General features: G+C 41.1%; 1 protein-coding gene across 1 annotated transcript in view; it reads right to left on the bottom strand.

The window, feature by feature from the left end:
* Positions 1 to 5,457: 5,457 nt before the first annotated feature.
* The window catches only part of DOCK11 (dedicator of cytokinesis 11), a gene marked incomplete at its 5' end in the record, with an annotated part of 63,753 nt that continues 47,447 nt past the window's right edge, over positions 5,458 to 21,763 (bottom strand). Inside the window, 13 exons of the mRNA XM_010295688.1 lie at positions 5,458 to 5,597; positions 8,188 to 8,326; positions 9,790 to 9,890; positions 10,550 to 10,740; positions 11,082 to 11,292; positions 12,356 to 12,502; positions 14,272 to 14,385; positions 15,304 to 15,426; positions 16,613 to 16,719; positions 17,893 to 17,950; positions 18,032 to 18,247; positions 19,972 to 20,085; positions 20,749 to 20,931. Coding sequence (XP_010293990.1) covers positions 5,475 to 5,597; positions 8,188 to 8,326; positions 9,790 to 9,890; positions 10,550 to 10,740; positions 11,082 to 11,292; positions 12,356 to 12,502; positions 14,272 to 14,385; positions 15,304 to 15,426; positions 16,613 to 16,719; positions 17,893 to 17,950; positions 18,032 to 18,247; positions 19,972 to 20,085; positions 20,749 to 20,931 — 1,827 coding nt within the window. The remainder of the gene's footprint in view (positions 5,598 to 8,187; positions 8,327 to 9,789; positions 9,891 to 10,549; positions 10,741 to 11,081; positions 11,293 to 12,355; positions 12,503 to 14,271; positions 14,386 to 15,303; positions 15,427 to 16,612; positions 16,720 to 17,892; positions 17,951 to 18,031; positions 18,248 to 19,971; positions 20,086 to 20,748; positions 20,932 to 21,763) is intronic.

The following is a 21,763-nucleotide window of genomic DNA, read 5'->3' as shown; positions in this document are numbered from 1 at the left end:
TGGGGTATGGCTTCACACTTGGTGTAGAATGATTTACGATCATCCTGGTGATCTGCCCTTAGCCGTGCGCTCCTGCTGCTTCTACCCACGCAACCAAAGCTAGCGATCGTGGGGCTGTGCAGTGAGTTTGCTGATGCATTAAAAAAAAAACAACTAACAATTTTTTTTCTGTACATGTTCCCTAACTCAGATTAGCAAATGATGCTGATGCATGGTGTGGCTGCGTGATTACTTAGGTCCAACAAGAGGTAGTGGTAATTAGCAGCATGGGGCTGTGGGGAACTTTCCCTTTTGGGAGCAGAAGAGTCCTCAGTTGCCCCACACTGGTGGCGAGATTCCGCCTTTTCAATTCTGATTTTGCAGCAGCTTCCATCAATACTTTAGGTCTCAGCTGACATAATTATAGGCTCTTCAGAAGATGGCTGGGCCAGTTCAAAAAAGGGGACAGTCAAGTAGAGTACAGCTGGATCTGAGGCACAAAAATCCAAAGCTGTGAGCTGAAAAAACCCGGTCTGACTCACAAGGCCTCTCCCTTTTCGACAGAATTCTTTGGGGTATGTCTAATGCTTTGTGATAGGTGTGTTCAAAATGGCCATGAACTCTGCAAGTTCTCTCCGAGCTGCTGCTCAAGCATCACCGGAAATCAGAAATTACGTGGAATAAAAGCTACATCTTTTGAAGAGCACTTTAGGGCAGATATTTGCCACGTATGCTTGTGCAAAAACTGTGTCCCTCTCCAATAAATTGCTACTGCGACTCCATGCATCAATTTTCTGCTCACAGTTCCCTGAATACCAAGGTCTATTTAATTCATCTGTTTATCAGCCAAGGAAATTACTCCTTTGGCTCTTATTACCCGTCAAGGAAGCCAGGGCATGAACCTGGTTCTACAGCTGTTTGGCCAAGGCTTGCAAAAGCCCCCGACAGGAAGCCTCAGTGGTAGAAGACAGCAGTAGAAAAAGCAGGTTGTCCTTTATCCGATCGTGCGAGGTAAATAACAACAGTTATACCTGACTTCCATTACATTATGTGACAGCAATAAAACTGCCCGAGCTTGGCATGTGTATTACTATCGTAGCCATTTGAGTTCGCTGGAGCAGAGCGACAGTAAATACATTCCCAAAGAGCATTAGTCCAGGCTTGAAAATTGGAACTACAAACCAGAGCAAAAACCTGATCGCAAACTTACTGAATATTCTTTAGGAAAGTAGGGTGATTTGCTGGGTCATTTCCTTACTAGTGATTCACACCTTATTTCTGTTTAAAAATTTGTGTGCACTTCTCTATCTGTCGCGGGTTTTCTGACGGATTGTGTTTTTGGGACCCTCCGAGATGTGTGGCCTTTGTGCTCCTTCAGGATTTCTGAATCAACACCTTCCATTTGCCGCTGAGTAATTTAGTGCTAATAATTTCATTTGGTATACTTATATATTTGAAGAATCATTACAGTAATCTTCTTTAGAGGCAGCATATGCGATAGCTCATTTAACTCGGTTTTAGTCCCCTGAATCTTACACTGGTAGTAGCTTCAGATCACTCATCCTGTTCTGTGAAGGGAAAAAAACTCCTAAGCAAAAGTGTTTATTGCAACACGTATTTTTCCTGTTTTTGTAGTCTTTTATTTTGATTTGGAATAAACTCTCTTTTATCTGGATCGACTGATGTGATTTTGCCCTGGCTTCTTGTCAAAATTATTGATTCGTCAAGAAAAAGAAAATGAGAATAAAAAGAGCGTTATAGGATTGTATTACTGGGTGTCAGAGGTACCTCTGTTAACAACCAAGGAAAACGGTTGTCACACACAGAAGGTTGAACAGGGCTTGTACAACACACATATTATATACAACATGCGTGATAAAAACACTTCTGTTATGAATATGTAGTACCAGGTGTTATATTTACATGAAAGGAGAGTAAATTACATCCAGAATAGCTGAAATATTATGTGTATATCATAACTGGTTCACCATTGCTTGACACAAGCATATTATTTAAAGGTCAAGTAATACACTCTGTGGTTGCATAATAATTAGCTGTACATAGTATTCCTCAATCCCACAAGACCCCCTTGTTTAATTAGAAGAACTCAGCTCAGCGAACACCAAATGAACACATGCTACTCTCCTCAAGTGGGTAAACTGAGTAAGATGTGGCTTAATTTCTATGAGACTCTTGAGCCCATGACTTCCACTTGTTTTCCTCCAGTCTTTTGGGCTGGGTTACGTTGAATTGGAGGGTATTCTGAAGTCTGCTGTGAAGTGCATGGGACTCTGTCTCTACAGGAAGCGAAAACAAATATATTTTATCTACATTGAGACAAAAGGTGTTATGTTTATGTAAACTCTTATTCTATATCAAAATACCACATGGCGTATGTTCAAAAAGAAATGCAACTCTGAAGTTATTTGTCTTAAAATCCACTTTCTAATCTCTCTGCACCGAGAAAAGCAGTTAAGTCAAAGAAGAGAGTGAATGTTTACACTTTGCTTACTCTATCTAGGTGTATTAATCTCTATAAGCATGTTCTTGTACATAAAGTGCTGGCAGACCCTGTGTTGCTCTCTATGTCCTATTTTCAAACAATCTGGCTCTAACACACTGTTACCCAAACCAGTCCTGGTTCTGAGAGTAGCCAAGTGCTCTTAATCCTCATTGGCAAATACTTTACCCTATTTCTCCTCCTTTTATGCAAACAGTTGAGTGATGGCAAAATTACCAATGCATTCCTTCTGGAGACTTGACATATATATTGATATACAGCAGTTTTGCAGCAAAAATAATTAGTCGTGATTTGAAATATGTCTACTAATTTTTACAGACCAAAAAGCTCCTGCCATTCCTTAGGCGGTATAAGAGAAACAAAAGTGTTAATGAACAGTAAACATTTATATTCTTCCAAAAAAAGGTAGCAAATAGGAAGCACCCAATGTAAGTACCAGCTACATAAAACAGGCACATATATAGTACACTCCCCAGATATATCTGTGAATTAAGGTGTTTCAGCCAGAAATAAGAAAAAATCTGGAGGACTTCTTTAAACTGGGACAATTATGTAGGAAAAGGATAGGAAGAGAAAATGTGAACACCTCCTTGGCACTGTTGTCCAGATACAGCTGTAAAATACCTAATGACCACTCCCTATCATTTCTAGACGGGTAAAAATGTAAAGAAAAAACAAGTTAATTTGTTACCAGTCTTTTTATAACCCATCTAAAAAGAACAGATTTTCCTTTGAGATTTTTCTGTTAAAAATCCAGTCAATTATTTATCTGCAGGACAGAAGGCAAATCCTTAGGGCACGATCATTTTTGTTACTCATTAAAACCACATATAAGGGTGTATTCTGAACTGTACCTGTACTGACTGTATATATTCTAACTGGACTGGTATTAAATGCTTTTTTTGGCTGGATTACAAAGACAGCTTTCCAGTATATTAAACTGAAAAGAGAGGACAACTCCAAAACAATAAATTGATAAGTTCAGACAAAAATTCGTCTTGGACCATTAAAGACATCTGAAGATACGAGTAAGAATTTAACTGGAATTCCAGTAAAAATAAGGAATAGCAATTGAAAATTCAGCCAACAATGTTATTTCAGAACATTAAAGACATCAAAAAACCTGAATAAGAATTTTACTGCGATTCCAGGAGAACTATTAGGTTAGCTGTAGCATTTGAAAGACCTGTAGTGCAAGAGCTTTTGGATGTCCACATCTCATCATTGCTGACTGTATTCAAGATATGCCATTAGTACTGATATTTAGAGTTAGACTAGCTCCAAAAAAAATCTTGTAATGTATCCACTATTAAACAGCTTCACCACCTTTTAGTAAAGTAATTTGGAAAACTCTCACCATCTGCCTTTAAATATTATTTGTTGAAAGATGAAAATCAATAAGGTAGTAACCATACTTAAAACTAGTAGTCTCTCTTCCTCTTTCTGCTATGATAAATTTAGAGCCTGCCTGGCATAAAAGCACATACAAGCAGAAATGTGGTCTGTTTGTTACATAGGCACATCTGTATTTTGCTTGCAACAGCTAATGGGTGAATTTACGGATCACAACATTATTTTCTCAGAAGACAATTAATTTTAGGTATTTAGAATCATGCATAATAAGCATTTTGAAATGTGGTCCAGTTACTATTTGAAGATAATTTTTGTTACAGAAATTAGAAGCTTAAAATTTTATAGACACTATAGCTGAGCTAAATACCCAGGAAGAGTCCTTTTATTACGGCATTTGTTACATATCCTTAAAACCCCCACTCTTCCATATGAACTACTGGAACCATATTTACAACTGATGGGATTTTAAATAACATGGATGTTAAAAATGCTGCTAGATAAAAGAATTACTGATCTGTTTTCTTCTTCCTGCATCTGAAAGTGTCTTATTAAAAACAGGCAGAGATAATGTATTAAATCTTTGGGGAGAAGAAGGAATAAAAGAATTCTGGAAAATACATTTTCTCCAACCATCTGTCAGACAAAAATAACGGGCTTTCAGAAAACAGATCTGTTTCACAGGAGGGAACACGCATGTCATATGATGTTAAAAAAAACACTCAATTTTGTATGAGTTATTCTGATGCGCTGCACTTTTTTTTTTTTAAAGCACATCTCACAGATTATTAGACTTTTTCTAAAAGGTGTTAAAGCACTTTATAATTCCCAACTCATTTTGTGGTGTCCTCGGAGTTTATATTTGTGTGAGACCATGAGCGGTAAAGAGAAAAACTCCTACCAAATGACAAATCTCTTGGGTTGTCCTCAGTGAGTACGATCTGCCCTCCTGCAGCCGTGAAAGATTAGCCCAAATTGAAATTAGCTCCAGTAAGCTCAGCTCTCATGGAGGTTACTTTAGAATTATCTGCTCAGAGGATGTATGAAAACTATAATTTCTGCATTAGGTTTTAGTTACTCCAGACTAGGGTGAGGTGACTTTCATTGTGTGAGCGCAACAGGAGCATCTGGACCCCCAAGTCACTTTTTAGAAGAGGAAAGTCTCTTACTAGTGAGAATTACAATTTCTCCTTCATGTTCCCTGCCCAACAAAGCTTTCAGCAGCAAATATGATATCATACTAATTTCTATATACCCTATGCTCCTTCTATTTACAAAGTAGTTTTACATTTTATTATATTCCATTGTACAACTTTACATGGTACCATTATCATTTCAATTCATAGTTCAGCAATTCAATACATACTTAGATAACTGCCTTCCCATGTCCTGTTATATGTTTAGCTTAAAAAAAAAAAAAGTAGAAAACAAGCACAGTGGTGCAACGTCCAGGCACTTTCAATGTTGCTCGGCAAAATAAGCAAGCACCCTGTTTGAAAGCATGGCAACTTTTTGGGGAAAAAAACCAACTGAATCTTTGCTTATCGTGGATTTTCTTTTTTAAACATCTTGTGTACAGTTCCAAGTATTCCTGAGAAAGCTCTGTAAAATTTGACTGATACATTTATGTTTCAGCTGTGGGTCTGAGTGAACAGTAACTTCCATCACCAGATGTTCCGCTGATTGCACAGAAGACATGTAGGGAGTCATGCATCCACGGCGAATGCATTGTATCTTCATGGTAGATCTAGACAAAATGAAATAGTCACAAATTCAGTAAAAGTAGCAGTTCGTTATTATAATCAAGCTGTTTAAAAAGGTATGCAAAAGAGATACCCAACCTTGTCTTCAAAGCTGTTTCACAAAGGCAGCATAACAAAGAAATGAGAAAGAGTAATTTAGCATTTGCTGCAGTATTCATTAATACCATTCTGTGTATTAATAGATAATTTTTAGTTACAACCATCCGGTATAGGAAAGAATCAATTCTCTATACAGCAAATTTTTATCGTATCTTAGCAGTAACAGATTTCTAATAGTCTCTTTGGTAAGCATTTGTAGTACGTGCAGCTAAATACGGCAAAAACTACATCCCCGCCACGTGGCAAGAGTTTGTACTTTAAAACCTGAAGGATGGTCTTAGAGCACAGGATCTGACTGCAGTGGTAGAGCTGCTCCAGAGCTGACTCTGTATTTGTTTTTCACCCTGTGGTTCAGCAGTCAACAAGTTAGTTAGCCTGAATTTACATCAGTGAAACTGAGATCGTTGGCCATCATGAACAGTTTCTTGGACATCCAGTTTTCTGCCTACTCTGAGGCTTCCTGTACCTGCTCAGCTGCAGTTCACCATTTTTTTTTTGGTTTTACATTTCCCTAACTTAAAAGATCTGTAGACAGGTCACAGGCTGACCCAGTGAGTTACCCATCTGCCCTGCGGTCTCAAACTAAGTGCACTGCCTGTGTTGTTTTGGGGCACTGAAAATATTTAGAAAAGCATATGTTATTTGCAATGAGAACGTTAAGTTAATGTAATATACTTTTTATATTTAACTGAGTAATTTTGCAGAAGAGGAATACATGTTCCATTAAGTTTAATTTGTTAGACATTTAGGTCATTTGATGGCAATACAAAGTTCAAGTCAGCAGTCATCTACATAATATTGTACAACCATAAAGAACAGATCATGGTAAACATGATCTTTTAAGCTGCCTTTTGATCTAATACAAGAAGAAAGTGAACAGTATATTCTTCCCAGGGAGCTCTTCACTTTGACATTTCAGTTCCTGTAGTATTTTGCTCATTAAGCAAAGAAAACACGACAGTGGATTTGTAAATCTATCAAGATAATAGGGAGTGTGCTTTAACAATGCTTCTTTGTTCTAAGATAGTTGTAACTATTGTACTGCGGCGGTGCAGAACGGAGTGATTTGGTTTTGATTTGACTATTGCAGAATTCAGAAACCACAAAAGTTCCAGCAGCTGCATGCAAATTAAATGTCTTGGAAAGGTTTACTTGCAAACAGCTTAGACTAAGCAGGTGGCAACTCCTATGAACGAACATCTCTGAACAAAATTCAGCAGCAGAGTATACATGGTAGGTAATGTACATGAAAAAAATGTGTGCGCCAAATGTGTAAAATTAGTAGTTTGCACACTAAGAAAATGGTGGTCATGAGCAGAATAGCAGGGAAATCTTAACAAAAGTAAAGGGGATGCAGCAGTCAGTCACTCTCAAATGGATCCTCCCTTATAGTCCTGCAACAGAATTCAGCCCCATCATGAGACTGCACGTTTCCCTGAACTTATATTGTACTCTTTCAAAACAAGGCTTTGTTTAATTCCCATAAGCATTACTTCATTGTAAATAAACCTAACTTACAAATACCAGCCTGCTGCAGTTGTATTATTTTGCCTCTTGCACATTTTTGCACTAGTTTGAACAATTGCTCAAATTATTATGGAATTTACCAGTATATACATTAGTGACTTAAAAGGCTGCATTTTTAATTAATAGTCACACATGGATTGTATGTTGAATAACTGGGAGATTTTGAAGGCATTCTTCTAAATTCCAAGTACTATGAATCACAATGCAGTATGTACTGTTCTTTTTATGTGCTTGATACTCTACATCTACAATGAGCTGTCTTTTGTCATAATGAAGGCAAAATTAAAGAGCAGAGGTATGGAGATTATTTCAGAAAGCTAGTTTTTGCCTAATTTCACAGTGTGATACTCAGTAGAAGTGCAACTGTTCTTTGAATCTCTCTCCTCTCTGATGCTACTATTCAAATGTATTTTCCTAGAAAGATCCAAGAAAACATTAAAGCACAGGTCAGATAAATTAGCAAAAATATTTTAACAGTGCATATAAATAGCACATTGGCATTAGGCCAAAATTAAAAGAAAACATCCTTTAATGAAAAATAAAAAAAACCCCTGGATATAACTGAGGAAACGGAAATTTTGCCAGAGAATTTTGACTGGTGGTTTATCACAGGATTCTTATGATGTAGAAAACATGAGGCAAAACATGTCACAGGATTTCTGATGACTATGGCAGCCAGGGAACTAACAGTGTGTGTCAGTGAAGACTCTACCCTGAAGCACGCTGCATACCAACACCAGGCTGAGACTTTCAGTCAAGAGAAACTGGTTTTAGGAATCCACCGAGCGTATTGTTTACTTTTCACGTTCAGTTACTCGCCTTTTTATGTTTAGCTAAATAACATGAAGAGAGATCAAGTTTTCAGTTAGTTTTCAGACAGTTTTCAGCATTAGCTAGTTTTCAAGCAGAGAGAACCACCTCTGCGGGCTCCTGACATGCAGTACGTGCCTGTTCGTGGATGATGTCGGAAAGCTCTTTCACCATATCCCGAAAGTTTGATTTCAGCCCCTCATGGTACTCCACTTGATCCTCCTTAATGAGCCGCTCGTTGAGCTCCAGAGCAATTCCACAGGCTTGTATAAACTTCCTGGGGAGGAAAGGAGTGAACCTTGGGCATTAGACTAGCCCAGTCTTCTACCAAACCAACCAAACAACCAGATAGGTAAATATAATTTCCCCCCCACCTTTTCTCCAACATTTGGGACACACGTAACATTCTAGGAGCATCCCTGGCACAATAAATCAGGAAGTGGGGAGGGGCTGCAACACAGGTATTGGACATTCTGCTGGAGCTCTTTTGAGCCTGGATCCTCAGTAGATGGGACATGCGCACTTGCAGCGCAATACATACAGTGGTCTCACACCTTCACCCCAACCTGTAGGACCGCACACAGCTTGCAGATCCCAGATAAGCCCAACCAGCTGCACACAGGGTCACAAAACAGAGGGAGGCCATGGTCAGGCAGAGAGGGGAAATCAGTCATACAGGGCTTGACGGATCTGGATGTATGTGATGTAGCACGTGTGCTTGAGAGGTCAAGTTGCTAGCAGCAGATGCACCCTCCCAGAAGAAATTTAGATCATGGGGAGCTGTAATATTTCTTGGTTACTGTTACTCATTTTCTTCATTTCACACACGTATTTCTCCTTTTTTATAGACTACAATAAAAACAGAAGCATGGCTGGGATTTTTTGCATGAAACAGAGATTGTGTTTGTCCTGGCTACACTGCAAGGCTGGAAAGTAAAACTGCCTTCCCTTTGTTCCGCATCCATGCATCACGGGTTTTCAGGGATTGTTCTCTTATTTGCTCCATGGTTTGGTAGATTACTCACTCAATACCCTGAAGGAAAATAGGATTGGCACAAATGCTGCCTTCTCCATACAGTGACCAATGGGCAAAATGGGAGTCACCAGCACCCAGTAATGAATGCAGGAGGTTCAGAAAATAGTGTGGCAAAAGCTCATCATCCTGAGGTGAAGCAGGAGATGCCTGATTATATCCTGGGTGACACTTTCAAGTGAGAGGTAGAAACCTACCCTAAGGGACAGGAGTTAGAAAAATGCCCATGCAAGTCACATAGTTTCAAGTTAGCAACAGAAACAAGAATGATGGTCCTCCATAAACTGGGAAAGGATTTGCTTCAAAATATCTCAAGTTCATCAACATATAGTAAGAAATCACTTTGGAAAGACTGGGAAACAACGCACAGTATGAATGATCACTGAACATAAGACTATCAGACTTCTGGTTTTCAAATGTACTTTCTTCACATGATAATCTGAAATACCCACACAAACTGTTGAAGCAGGTGTTAAGCAAATCTCCCCATGGAGATCACAGCCCTGAGCTTGGGAACTCTTGACATATATAGTTACATTGGCTTTTTTCATATGTCTGAGCACCCACAACTCTGTGAGATCTAGATCTTTACAAGGCACATCTAAGCATTCAAAGATCTGCTGATTTTGGAGAGAGACAAAAATATAGGCAAAGCAGGTACCATGTTCCAGCCAGATAGCTAGTTTTTATTACATCATAAATCTTACCTGAACATTTCTTTTAACTCATTCACCTTCTTAGTAGGATATTTGCTGGACTGGCTGTCACTTAGGAAAGCTCTGGCATAGGCCAAGGGACCAGCATTAACCTAGAACCAAAGAAGTAAAAAGTAATTTATGCCAGAACTCCTGTTGAGTTGCTAAAGGCAGTTATGAAGGGAATAACAATTTAAAAAAAACACCACACCAACATTAGCATATTATTTGAATGCCACCAACTCTGCATTACTAATATTACCGGAGGCACCTGAAGTTTCAAAAAAGCTGAGTATTAGTTTTTCTATCTATTTTTTGTAAGAGCAAAAGATAAATGGAGCTAAAAAGAGAGATGCAATCTGTTTCCTCATACTCTCCTCTTACTTCTGTTTGGAAAAGTAGTATGGTCTGAGTCTTACGGTCATTTATCCAGCTTGAGAAGTCAGGCTCACAAAAAGGCTATTTGTGCTTGATACTTACAGTAAAATCTTCAAGAGTTAAGTATATTTCAGCATTCACCCTTGGCCAACTAATGTGCAATTACACTTGGACTTGACAATGTAAACATCACTGGACAAAATGCTTATTACCATGAGCCACCCGCTAATGTACCACTGTGTGCAGCAGGGCAAGCTGTGCCTGGGTTGATGGCCGCAGGGCTGCAAATGAGGTAGTTAATGATTTCTGGAAAGTAAATGTGTTGTGTCGTGAAAAGATGACTCACTCTGAGATGTGTATATAAATGTAATTTTGAACAGACATCAAGCCTTACCTGCACAGAAACACAGCCTTGCAATTTGAGTTGCAACTGGATCATGTCAACATCACCAGCAGAGCAGAGTTTCTGCAGCTCTGCCGTCTTGTCTTTTATTTCATCAGTAGCGACATCAATTGGTTTTAAATTAACCTGATGTTCATAATTGACTGGAATTCTCTTCTTTACGTATGGAAAGGAGTTCAAAGCTACCAGAAACAGCACAGGAAGTTTATCGATTGAAAAGTCATGCAGCAAATAGGAGTACTCTTCATAGAACATATATGGGCAGATCCTTGCCCTCAGGGTTTTACTCCGTGTGTGTGAAATCCTGAACAAGGCTATAATTTACCAGCATGATTTATTAATTTGTAAAAAATCTCACATAAAAATATAAGGTTAATTCCCCCTCCCAACCAGAATATTGTATCACAATTCTGATTAAGTAGCTGAGAAAATTTCTGACTCTTTTGGGATATTTTTATGAGCTAAAATAGTCTAAAAATAGTTGCTGATACAAAATGTCTCATGTTCAGATGCCTGTACTTACTAGTTAGAATGGTCCTTTTTTTACACTGTTCTTCCACGCTGCCATGCTTTTTTCCAGATAAAGTGTAAGGAGTTTCAAATACAAATCTGTTGATGTTATGATTTCTTTCGAATTCAGTCTTTCTTTCGGAGATTTCTTTGTCTTCAAAATAGGGCTTCACATAAGTCACTTGAATATGGGCATACTTCGGATCAAGGTCTTTAACGTTGACCTGTGAAAAAAGAGGGTTACTCACTAGAAGAGCAAAGTTTAATAACTTATAATTGGCTAATTTATCTACCAGTATCTGATTTAAACTGACTCCCTGCTGACCCAGCCCCACTGCATGCAGGTAATGACACACAAACACTCCCTTTGACCTCAGGTGTGATGTCTAGACCATCCGCTAGCAGACACACAAGACAATGAGGTGTGGCACAAGAAATACCTCATCTGGGGCTAAACAAGCTGCATCTGGAAAACGTAACAGTATCACCTTATCCCCCAATGCAGCACATGTCTGGGCTACGTAGTCCTTCTTATCTGACCTTAATGCTTTCAGCCCATGAGCTAGTGTTCATGCAGTGCTGTGCGTGGCACGCAAATCTGCGGGCTTGCATGAAGGGAGCTTTGGGACCGCCAGTATTGTCTTTAGTAACCCAGACATACCCACAGCTGCAACCTAAGGGTGTGAACAGCCCTTGCAGGGAGCATAAATGGGTATTCAATAGGCAAAGGAAGGAGCTATGGCTGCAAGGGCACAGAAGATTTCTTTTAGACTTGCAGTGTCAGAGCAACAAGAAGTAACTCCGCTTCAAATCATCTGCTCCTCTGTGCTGGTTCCTAACGCCTCCCAACAACAGGGCTCAGTCAGATGTGGATTGCAACTTCCCATTCATAATTCCCAATTAATTTATTTCCAGCTGGGAGCCAGATCAGCACCAAAACTTGTCAAGCTGTGCAACGTGTCCACATGGGAGCATGGGGACGCAAGGGGCAATTGGAAGCAAGGTGCTTGCAAGAGGGCAGAAGACAGGGCTCACTCCTCCATTCCTACTGGCAGAAGGAAGGGATGCTCTGTCATCTCCCATCTTCAGCTCCACAGAGCAAAGCTCAGCCTTCTGTGCTCCATTTGCACAGTGCTTAGAGCAGTGCAAATGGAGCAGTGCAGCCCTGCACAGTATTAAAAAACAACTGGTATTTTTGTCACACTCATCAGTGCATTCTCTAGTATGTGGCCCTGATGTTCACTGTTAAAAGCATTTCGTTAGCTTGTTCATGCAGTTTAACTCTACCTTGTTAGAATCCTGGATAATTTTTACAGTCTCTGACCCAAATTTTTCTCCGTAAAGTTTAAGGAGTCTGAAGGAGATCTCTGAGAGGCCCGTCAGCTTGGGTTCCTTATAGATGTATTCCTTCCCATCTTCTTCTTCAAAGAAAGTCTAGCATTAATCACAAACAAGTAGTGAGGAAAAGCTGAGTTTCTTCACTTGGAAAACTTTATTCTAGATTTGTGACTTTGAAAGCAACTTTCTACTAACATTTCAGAAAGTCAAGAAGGTTTAGAAGGCTATGGCTTGCATGAAGTCTGACTGAACTTGGCCTGTTTAATACGTTCCTTCAAAAATTGTGTAAAAAAAAATCACAAAATTCCTCAACCAACACAAACATGTCATTGTTGAGCACAAAGGCTTGAGTATGACCAGTGCGGAATCTAAACAAAGTGGGAGAGGGGTTTGGTGAGTGGCTGACTTTTAGAAAGGTTGGAAAGAGGCAAGCAGGAGAAAAACTACAAAAACAAGGCACATATGTTGAAGAAGCCCTGACAGCAGAGCCACAAGAAAAGTGTAGAGAGAATTCTGTGTAGGCTGAAAAGGACTTCAAGCAATCAAGAAAGAAACGTGTTTCCCCTGCTTTGATTCCTCTTGTATTCAGGGAGGCAGAACTTGGGTGTATTTGCTGTAAATAAGGAGAAAGTTGCATTAAAGGTCGTGCCTCCATCACCAGTCCTCCCTGTAATGGGAACAGCATGAAAACTTCACGATTTTGCAAGCTGTTCCAGTCAGAAGTTGTGACACAGTGTTAAAACTCTCCATGTAGCTGGCATGTAAAGCTGGCAAAGCTTTAAAGAGCATAACTGGATTAAGTATTGGTTGTCAGGATGATAAGTTAAATAGTTTAATTTTTAGGGGCTGATCCAGTTACTTCTACAGCTTCTAGAAAACCAAGCTAGCAGTTGTTTCCTTTTATCTACTACTAATCTTATTTACTTTTGACATATCCAAAGCTGAAGATAAGATGAGGACAAAAATAAAATGTACGTTTGCTGCCACTGAAGTCAATGCTCCAATATGTTGTGTGTGTAATGACAGCAGTGTTCCAAGGTACAAACCCAGGATGGTTTCAGGGGTATTCATCATCTCCTCTAAAAGAAGGAACCAGGAAAGGCAGGGCTAATAACATTTACATAATACTTTCTAAAGAAGGGTCTTGCATCTCCCCCATGGTTATGGGTCCACAGGGCAGAAGCAGATATGTCAGAGACACAAGGGAGATGAGTGGTAACACATTTTATTAGAAAAAAAAATAGAACTGCAATTGCTTTCATGCTCAGAAGACGTCATCAGATATGACAGGATCATGCTCCTATTTGGGACTCAGCCCCAGATCTTGTCCATTTTTCTAACTACCTCAGCTAACAAAAAATACCAGCTATCTCTACAAGTATGTAACCAACACTGATACAGATTTTGCCTCCAGCTTCTCTGATAACCTTTTACTTTGCTAGAATCTAGAAGAGAGCAGCAACTGTCTGTCAAAGAAAATGTCTGCTACTGCTACTGTTTATATACTGCTATATACTGTTACTGGTTATATACTATACACACTAAATTGTGTTTGTGTAACTTACAATAACTATAATTACCGCCCCCCCCGGTGTTTTCTGAACTCCTAAGCCATTTCCTAACTGCTGAGGTGCTTTATGAAAAGCCCACCAGCAGAATCATAAACTTTATAAGAAATCGAGTGCTCCTGGAGAGAGACACAAGCCCTCACCTCAAGGGTGCAATACCGAAACGCTCACGTAGATGCACCAGAGGCTGCACCAGAGGAACTAGCAGGCTTTTTGGCTTCAGGTCTGACAGAGCAGCAGCTTTAGGGGCCAGGATGCCCGGCGAGGGGTAGCTGGCGAGCCGGTGTATATACTTACTTGCCCATAAAAGGCCACTCTGAAAAAGGTTCCAAGAAGCCTCTTCCTTGTGTGCATTACTTCCAATATCTTAGCATATGCTCCATGAAGCGTTCTGTACAGCTGAGTAAGTTTCTGGAAATCAAATCATGACTTCATTAAAGCAGAATTTTGCAAGCAGGAAGTTCTAGCTAACACTGGAAGCTACTGAGATATCAGAACAGTATATCTCAGTATCCTTTGGGGAATTCAAACTTGAATTTCTAAAGAGGTTGAACTCATGGAATTTTCTTTGAAAAACCTCCGTCTTAAGCACATGCTTAGCTTCAGGTCTAAGAGGCACCGCAGACTGCAATAACACCGCTATCCTTAGCGAGAACGCTGAGCCTCCTGTCTCAGCATGTTCCCTGACCGAGCCTTTAAGAGTAGAAAAGCTTGCAGTATTTTACCCAGAAATTATTTTCTGATTAAGAACAGCCTTCTGATGAAAAAACAGATCAAGGCTTCCCCTAGCTTCAGTTAGATAGCTGGGGTACGTGTAAGGGGTCATGGGGGAGGGAGGGAGAGAGAAGCGCTCTTTAGCAGTCAAGCAACAGCCTTGCCGAAGCAGGAAGCGTGGGTCACAGCAGGTGTTGGGAAGGAGCAAGGCAGAGGGCTGGTAACAGCTTCCTTCCTTCCTCTCCACTTGCCACTGAATTACCTGCAGTTCTAGTCCTTTCTTTCAACACTTCTCACTCTGTTTTTAACCCTTAAAATGCTCAAGTCTCAAAAAGAATCTGGCTTTGATGAGCATATGGCATGACGACAGCTTTATTTGAGGGGAAGGAAGGTGGGAATTATTCACTAAAGTCTTTCGTGTCTTTAGCTTTAATAATTTTACCCTCCAGACCATTGCTTTCACTAAGTTGTTTCATGACCAGCAATGAAGTGCAGTGTGTGCTTTACTGATACCAATTCCTTAACTCATAACTTCAAAAATAAAAAAGCCTCCTGTTTTTTTCTCAGTGATCTAGGAAATTACCTGGTATATGCAAACCAGTTCAACATGCCTACCTCAAATTCACGTCGCTTTTCATAAATAGGAATGATCAGTTTGGAAACTTCAGAAATTGTTTCATAACGCTCTGCTTTCCACAGGCCATCTACACATTGCTCCAGCAGCTCCACTAGGACTTCCTATGAGAGCCACCAAATAAGTGTTATTAATAACAGTCAAAGTTAAAAGATAAAACCATTTTAACTTCAGATACTGTAACAGGTCCTGATATATCACAATGACAGTGGTAAAACCCTGGCACAGGTTGCCCAGAGAGGTGGGAGATGCCCCATCCCTGGAAACATTCCAGGTCAGGCTGGACGCGGCTCTGAGCAACCTGATCTAGTTGAAGATGTCTCTGCTCACTGCAGGGCGTTGGACTAGATGACCTTTAAAAGTCCGTTCCTTCTATTCTATGATTCTATGATAAGTAGCCACAGTTACATGAGTTTAAATGCTGTGTGTTCCTGGCCTTTCCAAAGGTATTCTAATTTTTTGGGAAAAAAAAAAAAAAAAGGACAAGTTGTTTTTCAAAAGTCCATTCATTCTTAGTAAATCATTAGCATGATAGCTAGCAAGTATGTCTTGGTTATTTAGCTGCCTACCCAGGAGAATGCCAAAACTCTGGGAGAGTATGGAGATGACAGCACAGGAAGTCAGAAGTATGTATCTAAGAAACATGTCCAAGGAACACATGTGAAATAGCAATGGGAAGTGATGCTAAGGATCCTCTTAGCCTAAGCTTGACGAACGGGCAATTGGGCAGCTGGACTGCAGGGCCACCTCACTCGGCCATGTGGCCCACCCGATGCAGTTGTACAGGGATGGTGCAGAAGTAATTGTGAGACTTTATGACTCATGGGAGGATCTACCCACTCCACTTCCTCAGTGCCCTGCTACGGTTTCTGGATTGTTCTGTTAATGCAGTGTCCTGCAGCACAGCCATAACTCAATGGGAACCTAAGCTGACCTCTCGCTTGGCAGAGCTTGACATGCATTCTGTCCCTCCTTGGAAATACCATGCTGCGCTGCCCTGTGCTGGCAGAATTAGCATTTGCATAACGTGTCAGGCAAAGATTGTGGTGTAGCTTTTTCAGTCTCAGTGCTAGAAAAGCCTTTCAAAGGAACTAAGAACTTACACCAGTTTTATCTATCTGAATTGTACACAGAAAAGCCTTCAATGCAGATTTCTCTTGGGAAATTGCCATGGAACAGTCTTCCTTACAGATGCCAGTGCACAACTGTAATTTGACAGAGCTCACACGAACAAAGTCTAAATCCTAATCAGCTATCAAATGTCATGTAGTCTATACTACAGGACCTCACCTCACTGTAATGTACATCCATCATCCCACCATCTTCTTTCATTGCACCTTCTTCATCAATGTTGGGAGTGATTTTCCTGAAGGCAGTGCATCCACTGGGGAAGAGTTCTGCAGCAGACAAAAGCAAATGGATTGGTATAATAACGTATCTCAAATGCATCATGCTTCAATGGCCAGGGAAGCGGTCTAGCAGATAGCGAAGTCCTACAAGTAGCAGGGGACCTGACTCCCATTTTTGCTACTGATTTGCTGAGTATGAGACTGAACACATCAGAACCTCCCCAGCTATTTGCCATGGGAGTCATTCCTAGTATGTAACAACACCAAGCACTACAGATTTCCCACTGTGCTATCTGGAAGTCATCTTTGACCAACCTAATGGGCTGCAGCCCGCTGAAAGTCAAGAGAGAAGGACAAGGGTGTATCTTTGCACAGAAGATGCAAGAAGAAAGCTATTGCTGGATACTGGAGAGCTGGGTGGTAAGTGAACAGGACTGTACACACCTAGCAGAAAGCACAGTTAAGTACAGAATTTGGAGGGACTCCAAGCCCCCTGAGCAAGGCACTTAAGACCTTTCCAGCCAAGGCAGTGCATATAATCAGCTTTTATGCAGCCTTAACTTTCTGAAATAAGTGTCCATTTCAACAATTACTCCCTTACATGGAAATGAGAAATGGGGTCAATATATCAAACTGTGGAACACATATTTAAAAGAAAACCTGCAAAGTGGTGTTACTTGAGAACACACAAGTCTATCCTTCCTTCCTGTTTTGCATTAAACCACAACACTCTCTTTTTTCCTGATTGTTCTTTACATATTTGTACAGTTAGGCTACAGTCTCATTTTTTAACTGAATGTTGACTGCTTTATTCTATAGTCTTATGTACTGCCTATAGTGATACTTCTGATGAACAAACTGACAGCCAGTTTTTAACATGGGCTTCCCCTGTGAGCACATTTCCTAATGTAAAATACAACTGAACATTTAAGCTGGGATATGATGTGTCAAGTTATTATTTCACTCAGCAACGTGCCAACATGACTGCCTAAGCAGACCTGGCCAGCCCAGTAAATGCTTATGTGTGATCAACTGGATTCCTTTCTTAAAAAATACTCATCTTCTTCTAGCTTTATCCACTGCATTTTTTTTTCCTTTTTAGCTTGTTTCTAAAATAATCATTTACCAAATCAAAAGAAACTTCTCTTTAAAAATATTCTGGTCCCCCAAAGCCCATCACTGCGTCTTCGTCCTTGTGCCTCCCAAACAGTGCACACTTACTTTTCCTGTGCAGAAATTCTGCAACGAGGGCTGCTACATGAACATAACACATGGCTGCCTGCAAAGTACAAAGGCAAAATTAAAATGTCATCTGTACAGCTGTTTTGTTGCGTATCATGTTTTTAATTACATGAGTTACCTCCGAAAAGTCTCCGTTTTTTACATGTATCTTTGCCATACTGTCCAGCCATGTTTTCCGGAGCTCTGGCGTACTTGCATAAGATTTGGCTAAACTGTATTGCAGATCTATCAACATTTCTGGATCCTTTTCATGTTCTTTCATTTGAGCAGTAGCCATAAGCACTGTACGGATTCTCTTTGTCAAATCTTTGACTTCGGAAGGAAAAGCAGTTGCCTGACACAAAACAAATCTAATTAGAAGCAAATACAGAAATAAATGGTATTCCAGGCTTTGCCAAAGTCTTTGCTACACTTTCAGCCAACAATCCACTTACTGCCAGCCTGAAAACGCCGAGAACAGAGGAGAGAAGACTAACCATAGCTTTTACTTATTGAACTCGTACTGCATACAGTGTACAGTATTTCATACGCAATTACAGGCGGTTCAGTCAGGGCGTGCACAGGGCCAATCTCTCCTGGTCATGTGCAGGATGCCAGGTTGGCTGTTCCCATGCTACCGTGAGGCAAGTACTTCGGCATCCTGAGGAGCTGGTGTGAGAGCGAGACAGAAGTGCTCCGTGCATGTGAATGTCCCAGGATGGGACCATAAACCATGCCTGAAGTATTTTGCATTTCATTCAACATCCGGCTTGTCAATCTCTGATGTGGTCATTCTTCAATTCCTAAAGCACCAAAGGCATTTGTAGAGCTTCCCACCACAGGAATGTAATAAATAGAGAAATCAGGCTGCAGTCTGATCCCCTGCTCAGAGCAGGGCCATTATTGAGTTACAGCAAGCCTTGTCTGGCCAAGTTTTATAATCTCTGTGGACAGAAATCCCACGTCCTTTCTGCGCACTGCCCCAGGGCTGCACCATATTCTTGGGAAATAATTTTTTCTTTAAGTAAATTTGGAATTTCCCTGGTAGCAACTTGTGCCCACTGCCTCTTGTCCTGCCACCCCACACCTCTGTGAAGAGCCTGATCTCCTCATCTCTCTAGCCTCCCTTTTCGGTAGTGGAAAGCAGCAGTTAGGTCTCCCCGCAGCTTTCTCTTCTCCATGATGAGCCCAGCTCATGTTCCCTCTCCTTGGGCTCCTGTTCCCTAACTATCTCTGTGGCTGTGCCCAGCATCCTCTCCAGTGTATTGAAATCTTTCTTGTATTCTTGCACTTAAACTGGATATAATGATGGTCTCATGATGCAAAATATGATCAGCAAAGCACGGCTCAGTGAAACCTTTATAAACATCTGTGTGCAGAAGAGAACCAAGGTTTTTGCCAGGTATATCCTAAATACAACTTTGTTGTAGCACAATTCAACACCTATTTGAGGTTCCCATTCCGCCTTTAGGTCACAGGATAATCACAGAATTGTAAAAACTTTTCCCATTTTCCTCTATCCTACCTTGGCAGCTACACTGTGTGCAATGGAGCAAGCTGCAGTGATGACATATTGTTCACTGGGTTGGGTACAAGCTGTTAATTCTAGTGCAAAGACAGACAATCATTTTCCAAAGAAATACAACCATTAATCTCCATGAAAGAGGGCTTTCTTAATATTACTGACACTCAATTGATTAAAATTAATTCCTGCTAATTATTACCATCAGGCAACAGAAGTAAAAGACCCTCCCTTGTGATTCCTCTCAAAGCTGGAAGTTCTTTGAAAGCTCTTTGGACACCCTTGCAAGCAGCACACTTTGCAACGTGTAACCTGAATTGCAGAGCTCCCTCCTCTTGGTCTGAGGCCTCACAGATGGAGCATGACCTGCCTGTGCAGCTAGCCCTACTGCTGTTGGCATAATACTTGTTTACTGAGCAAACACAGCCTAGTATGACCTTATAAATATAATAGTTCCAATCATTAGCCTTACCCTGAAACATGGTTTTCTTGAGTGTGTCCCCAGTCTTGCATTAATGGCTGGTAACACACGATGTGATTTAATGTCTTCAACTTACCTTCATAGGTCTGTCACTGTTTGCAAAGTTGTTAATGATGAGCAAGGAGTCCTGAAACCTCGTCCCACCGCTGAGTGCCACATCTGCTATTAATTGGCTCACTGCAATTATTATCTGTTGGGACAGAGTAGGGGCTTTATTTAAATGAGCCCTAATAGAGGAGTTTTATTGTCACAGTTAAGTAAAAAGCTCATAGGAAAACATCACGTCTTTCCCACAACATAAGCAATGGTGGTTGTTGTGGGTTTGCTGTCACATCTGCCAAGGACAAATACTTCCCAGAGGACCAAACTGCTTTGCTGAACAACAAGTTCACAGAATTAACAATATAACAATCATAATACAAATCCCTGTTTGGGTATTACATACCTTCTTCCATGATTCGTTACAACCCAGAGAGCGTTCATCTGCCCTACTGCTTCAAAAACACAATGCTACAAAAGTAGCTCCAGGAAAATCCCTCCTCCTGCCTCAAAAGCAGCTCTTTTTGCTTCCCCTTCCACCCATCCCAGCCAGCCTCTGGGGCAGAGATGTGTCTTGTGTCTGTGATTCCAAAAACTCCATAGCTTGGAGTACTTGATGGCAGTGTATTTTACCCAAAGGGCCCTGGGCTAATCACTGGAAACAGGAATTAGGCAAAGCCTGGAAATCAAGAGGATTTTTGTCCATATAACAACGACAAGATCCTCTGCAGATAGGAGGTGACACAGTTATATTGATGCATTTGTTCATTAAATCTAAGGTGTCCTGCTCTCTACCTTTTCCCCAGTCACTGACCTGAAGATGTGTTCTCAGAAATGTTCTCCTTTTGGTGAACTCAAAGTTATTTCTCATGAGGAGATACAGAAGAGCAGAGGCTTCGTTCCTCGTGGAGGAGACCTTGGAAGTGCAGCACTTCAGGATCTCATAACAGAGGGCAGCACACATGTTCACCCTCCCCTTGAAAAACGCTGAGGGAAACTTCACAAGAGGCATGCAAATATTAGAAAATACACCATTACATTACAACCACAGAGCTCAGAGGGACAGGGGCATGGGGCCACACACTGGGCTCCAGCCTGGACAGCCGCAATAAAACTTCTGCCAGAGTTTTGAGCCTGAAAGTATTTGTGGGAATGAATTAGGGGCCTATTTTTAACCATGTTTCCTAGAGCAATGTGAACTTTGCTGTCACACTTTTTGGGGATGTGCTCTTGTATGTCTGTCTATCCCCTCCCTCAGCAACTTTTGGTTTCATTGGAAATTCTCACAAAATCAGACAGACAGAGGTTCTATGTTCTTAGAAAACCCGTAAGTGCCAGCACTGGGGCAGAGAGGAGAGGTCCCACAGGCATTCCCACCAAAGGATGCCATCTGGGACATCAAAAAATCTGCCAGAGCCCACCCAGAAGTCCAACCCTGCTGGGAAACATGACCTGCAATGTGTGCACAGCTACTTCTACACGTCCCCCTAAAAAAGCCTAAAATCATAACTGCCCTCAGGAATGCAAACAAGAGACTTGCTTCTCCCAGAGACCCTAAAATACACAGTGACCTGCCCTGGCTCCCCAGACGGAGCTGGCCCCACAGAGCAGCAGGACCAAGCCAAACCGCAGCGTGAGCTACCTTGGTTAGCAGCGGAGCCCAGAGACCTGCAGCCGGGTGAAGAAAAGCAGAAGGCTGAAGACCAGCACCCCGTACTGCCATAGCACGTCTGTCACCTTACCAAAAACACCTACTTCCAAGCACGTCTGCAGGGGCCGTGCCTGAAGAGCAGACGGCTGCAGCGGTGCCCTGCCCTGGCAGGCGCCGC

Source organism: Phaethon lepturus, unplaced genomic scaffold (assembly GCF_000687285.1).
Source record: "Phaethon lepturus isolate BGI_N335 unplaced genomic scaffold, ASM68728v1 scaffold1971, whole genome shotgun sequence".
Taxonomy (NCBI): domain Eukaryota; kingdom Metazoa; phylum Chordata; class Aves; order Phaethontiformes; family Phaethontidae; genus Phaethon; species Phaethon lepturus.
The sequence above is the reverse complement of the archived record's forward strand: the minus strand, read 5'-3'. Positions and strand labels throughout refer to the sequence as shown.